General features: G+C 37.5%; 1 protein-coding gene across 1 annotated transcript; it reads left to right on the forward strand.

The window, feature by feature from the left end:
* Positions 1-629: 629 nt before the first annotated feature.
* Positions 630-3438, forward strand: LOC117423724 (somatostatin-like). Its single transcript, XM_034039845.2, has 2 exons — positions 630-872; positions 2941-3438. Exons 1-2 carry the CDS (start codon positions 735-737, stop codon positions 3151-3153), a joined length of 351 nt encoding a protein of 116 aa, XP_033895736.1. The 5' UTR covers positions 630-734; the 3' UTR covers positions 3154-3438.
* Positions 3439-5780: the final 2342 nt, after the last annotated feature.

Genomic DNA, 5780 nt, shown 5'->3' on the forward strand with positions numbered 1-5780 from the left:
GAACAGATTATGAATAGTAATGCGTTTGATTAGAACAGGGCTGCACAGGTTGTAATAAAGACTCTAGAATTTATATTCAATTTCAATCAATTTAAAATTCGTCTTTTATTATAATTAGTCTATTCTTTTATTATATTAATACATTATGATAACCTCTACGAAGGGGGTTATTCATGTTATATTGATAGTTTGATTTTCTCCTCCCTTTTAAATTGCAGGTTACAGTGACAGATCAAAGAAGAATCTCTGTGAGGGGCAGTTCGACCCTACAGTCAATGCCACATTAGAGGCAAGAAAAATGCATACGCCTTTTTTTTTTAAGAAACCGTTTTTGGTTCTGTTAGTATTATTTTGAAAGAGATATAAAAGCATACAAAGGCAACCAAATAATAATAATGTACTATTCTTACGAAATTACGTTTCATACTAGGTAAGACATCGTTTTTTTTTTTTAATTAACGCTTTTGTTTAAGATGGGAGCTAATTTTTCCACTAACAAATTAAATAATACTTTATGTGTGTCAGAAGCTTGTCATTGATGATTAGTCAGGAAGAAAAATTACGCGCGACAACCCGGTAATCGGGGTCCACCTCTCCCCCTGACGTCAGAAAAGAGTTTAAAAAGGCAGAGTTTGGCGATCCCTAAGAGCAGAACAGAAGATAACCCATACAACGCCAAGAAGTATTGAAGCCAGCTGTTCTCACCGGTCCTCAGTGTACTCCAGTTTGGAAAGATGCTCTCCTCTCGTCTCCAGTGCGCCCTGGCTCTCCTGTCACTCGCCTTGGCAGTCAGCAGCGTCTCAGCGGCTCCTTCAGACCCTCGGCTCCGTCAGCTTCTTCAGAGAACACTCGCTGCATCCGCAGGGAAGCAGGTAAGGAGACAGTCCGAACTCCAGGAATGTACTTTTATTAGAACTAAGGAGATGCGCATCGGAGGGCTATTAGAATCGATAGGGTTAAGTGTAGCTGCTTAGAGCTCACTTAAAAGTTCGACTATGCAGTTTGATTCAGAAATTTGCTGTTTTCAAAAGCTGTGTGTAATGTGCATGCCCAGTGCGCTCTGGTTGTATTGCTTACATTTTGTAACTATGTAAATGATGCAGTGCTGGTCACTTAACTCTCTATTGATGAGACAGGCACGCCAACCAGCCAGAACTAGGATCTGCGACGGTAGAGCGGCAAACCACCATAAAGTTGTTTCCTAATTCCTTATTCGAGCTGAATATATCTGCGGTTCAGAAAGACCAGGTGGCACCAGCACAAAAAAAAAAGCTTTGCCCAATTTCCTCTAAGCAAGCCCCTCAAAAAAAATGTTATTTTCTTATTCATCTCGAATAAGTAATAAGGAGTTGTTTATTTCCTTATTTTTCCCTTTTAGTGTTATTTGCTTTTCCCCTATTCAAGTAGAAAAAAAAGAACATACTGGAACACTAATATTTAATAAGGAAACTTTTTGGTGGTTAGCTTCCACAGAGTCGGTAAGAGCGCGCGGGCTGTTCTCACTCAGAGCTCTCCAAGGTTCTGAAATCTTTATTTGTGTTCCTGTGGAACAAGTCCCGTTAGTTTCGCGGTCTTCATTGCTGAACAGCAGAAAGAGGCTGGGTTTAGTGAAGGGATGTTACCTGTTCACCTGTGGCACCAAACTCCTTTATACACAGCTTATATCAGGACCCTTGTTTATGTGTAGTTTATAGTCTAACTAGCCACTGAACAGAAACGCGGTTTCCAAGCTGTTAAAGCAACGCACATTTTTACAACTGGACCCAACATTTTAAAAAATGAAGATATTTTGCAATGGTTTTAAACACTTTTAATTCTTATTATGTTAATTGTTTGACAATATAAAAAAAGAAGAGTAACCAAATAATGACTGCAGTGTAATAGACATATTGTGTGTGTGTAATATATATATATATATATATATATATATATATATATATATGTGTGTGTGTGTGTGTGTGTGTGTGTGTGTGTTAAAATGTGTTACATACGATTTTTGCTTAACTTTTAAGCATATTGGTTGTCTGTGTACTTTTAAGACAGTTCACGTAGCTATTCAATATAACTATATATATATATATATATATATATATATATATATATATATATATATATATATATATATATATATATATATGTTATTTGCTAATAATGTCAATGACTAGCATCAAATCAATGCCAAATCAACCAGCAACCTCATACCTTTGCTTCAAAGGAAACCCGATACAATCAAGAGCCGATACTACTTATATGGGGTGTTACGCGTGGTCCTTAAAACGTTAAGTCACTGAACGTTTACAGAGGATACATTAGCCCTGTATCTGCTGCCAAAAATACCATTTGTGTACACAAAATTGCGCCCGACCGGATGGCTCGGGCTCTTTAGATACAAAACTTACTTTAGAGCTCATAAAACCATCATGTTTTTTGGAATGCAAACAGCGACACAATACAACTCCAGAGTCTGCGATTACCAGCTCCCACGAGAGGCAGGCAGCTTCGCTAGGAGTTCTTACTTTGTTTAATATGCGTTGAATTGTACCACACGCTGCAAGTAATAATGATGATGATGATGATGATGATGATGATGATGATACTACTACGAATAATAATACTAGTTAGTATTGATCGCGATTATGTAATTAGTTTGTTTAAGGCTTTCAACTTTGTAAATAACTTACTTTGGAAATAAACTGAATCACTATACAGTAGATTTATAGAGAGAGTGTAGAGCAAGTACGGGTCTTTGTCTCGTTGAAATTCAGTTATATTTTCTTTATATAACAAATCATTTTTAGTTAAAAAAAAAAAAAGAAAAAAATTCGACAGAAACTTCTACGTCGTTGTATTACACTTGCTGCATGATTGTGACAACATAACGGTATAAAAAGACATGTAGGAATGAATAAAACTGGGTGCGTTTTCTTTGTCTCCTCGCAGGAGCTGTTAAAATATTCCCTTGCAGAACTGTTGTCCGAGCTCGCGCAGTCAGAGAACGACGCCCTGGCTTCAGACGAGCTATCCCGTGCAGCCGAACAGAACGAAGTACGTCTAGAGCTGGAGAGGTCCGCTAATGGCAACCCTGCAATGGCACCCAGAGAACGCAAAGCCGGCTGCAAGAACTTCTTCTGGAAAACGTTCACCTCCTGCTAACTGAGTCAAACTCTCCCACCCTCCCTGTTCTTCATCTTCTCTCCAGAACCCGTCTAAAAAGAGCTGCAGACTGTAAATAAAATGAAATGTACACCCTGTTATTGCGGTGATTTAAAACAATCAGTTTGATTTTAATGTTATCAAAGAAGCCTTTAGTTTACTATTGTATGGTATCTGCTTTGAATTGGGGTTTATGCATAAGGCCCTCTTCGTAAGCATTACCCAATTCTGATAGATATACTATTTTGAATTGTTTGTTTCAATAAAATATGTTTCAGACTCAAATGTGTTGCTGGATCATTCCTTTGAAAGCGTTTGAACACTCATGATTTATGTGGTTTGAACCTTACCCATGATATTTGAAGTTCACACAATGCATTAAACGTTGGTTTTAATGTGAAACAATAGCAGCTATTCACATAACGTTAGTTTGTTTCCTAATATTTAAATAACGCTTAAAATTAAGTGTTTTTTTGTACCAATTATTATTTAAACAAGTCTTGTCAGATGAGTTAAGCTAAATATTTGAGAACTTATTTAAGGGTCATGTTCATTAAGCTACTATATAGTATACATGCCCTTCTTGTAATGAAAAACAGAGGCAGACTTACTTTTATGCTATATTATAATGCATTGTTATAAAATGCAATATCTGAAGTAATCATTTGAGACATGTTCTGTAAAAGGGTTCTACATTATAGAGCAGCATCATTTTACAGCCAGGGCAGTAGAGGTGCATTGCTCTCTTATCGCGCTGCTTCTCCTGTTCACACAGCTGCACATAGACATTGGCGGTGCACAGCAGAGGATGAATGTGCTGTAATTCAATGCGCTTGTCTCAGCTGGGAAGAGAAGAGACCCAGGACTGACTGAGGTGCATTGGTGGTGTGTGCGCACCAATTTACTCTGTTTACATGCACAAGGAATCCGTCCTTTTAGAACGGATTGTTATGAATCCAAAAACAAATGTGCAGTTTACCTGTGCACCTGAATCCCATTAAACCCCCCAAACCCAATCACAGCTCCAAACTGGTATACATGCAATTCCATTAAACCCCCAAACCTGATCCCAGATCCAAACTGGTTTACATGGAATCCCATTAAACCCCCGAAACTGATCCCACGTGCACACACAGGTAACTTCAATCCGATTGCATTGTGCATAAAAGAAGAGAAAAAAAGGCAAATGTGTCCCATTGTAGCTAGTGTCATTGTCCACTACCTTTAGTAAACACTAATTCACAAACAGATCACCATCAGGGACACCGATAGTAGTCCTACAAAAATATATTTGACTAATGCACATTCTCTAGTGGTTACCAGATAGTGTGTGGGCTTTTTATAGTACTTATAAAAAAGGTCAAAAAAAGTCCTGATAAAGTAGGAAAATGTAACAAAACCTACCTCATAAAAATCATTTTAAAACAAAACTTTCAATATACTATAGACCCACATTTCATGCCCTTTTCTGGATTCATAACAGTAAATCTGCACTATAGGGGAGTCAATGCAAAGTTCTGAAAAACACAAGTCCTCAATACAAATATTTTGTGTTAATTCTAGAAACACAATTTTTGTTAAATTTAACACATGCTTTTTTTTTGGTTAAAATGCAATATACAATAGAATTTAGGGATGACACTTACTAGATGTAATATACAGTTATATCTATGTAGGTATATGAACATAACAGCTAGTATATAGGATATATTAAGTTATATGAACCGTCAAGGTTTAAATGTGCCATCATTCTACAGGTACCCTATACTTCACACCATTCAGTCAAACATGTGGTATTGAAACAAAAAATAGGACTGGTTGGTCACGTTTTGTTGAAGGTGCTTGTGAATTTTGGATTTTAGTGGTAAGGATCTCTTATATCTCAGCAAGCAAGTGCTCCTCAATCCTGACCTGAACATCCCTTGCCAGTAAGCAGCCATGAAGCTGAGTGAACACAAAGCCACAGTGCCTTGAAACCTGGTTCCAGGAGACTGGGAGACCTAGTTTGAGTCAACTTTTCTGTATCAAACCTCAACTCTCCCCTGCTGTGCCGTGCAGAGGCCTGAAACCTAGTCTCCTCAAACCAAGTTTCAAGCTAAAAAGTGGCGTTGTGTTCCCTCAACTTTATGCCCACTCGAGGCTACTCCGACATCTCCTAGTAAAGTTTTTTTAAAGTTATAAATCTCTGTTCTGTTGGTTGTTACAATAATTAATGTGTTTGTCAGTCATCATTATATTTGGTTTGCACTGGGTAAACGTGTAATAAAATATGACAATATAAATTCTTCAGCCGCACTAGCCCGTCGTTTGTGCATTTCTGAAGGTTATGCATTTTATCATTTATTCCACTCGGGTAACATTCGTTTTCAAACCAGACTACGTAATTAACTTCTTGGAATTAAATATTGATTTTGCTGGCTTGGAGACTTGTTTAGCTGCATTGTCAACCTGGAGGTTTACAAATAAATAATCAACTGACTCAAAGATTAAACAATGCCCCATATAGAATCTTTAGTAATTAACACCTGTAGCACAGACAGCTTTGCAGAATATTTGGGATTGGGTCGCAGCATTAAAAGAGATTTCAGAAAAGGTAACAAACCCATCCAATTATCAGATGCTTACTG

Source organism: Acipenser ruthenus, chromosome 17 (assembly GCF_902713425.1).
Source record: "Acipenser ruthenus chromosome 17, fAciRut3.2 maternal haplotype, whole genome shotgun sequence".
Classification (NCBI taxonomy): Eukaryota; Metazoa; Chordata; class Actinopteri; order Acipenseriformes; family Acipenseridae; genus Acipenser; species Acipenser ruthenus.

What these genes read in the sequence shown, in the direction of transcription:
- LOC117423724 (XM_034039845.2), top strand. Translation starts at nt 735, where the DNA reads ATGCTCTCCTCTCGTCTCCAGTGCGCCCTGGCTCTCCTGTCACTCGCC. An exon ending in CTGCATCCGCAGGGAAGCAG is followed by an intron (nt 873 to 2,940) that starts GTAAGGAGACAG and finishes GTCTCCTCGCAG; the next exon opens with GAGCTGTTAAAATATTCCCT.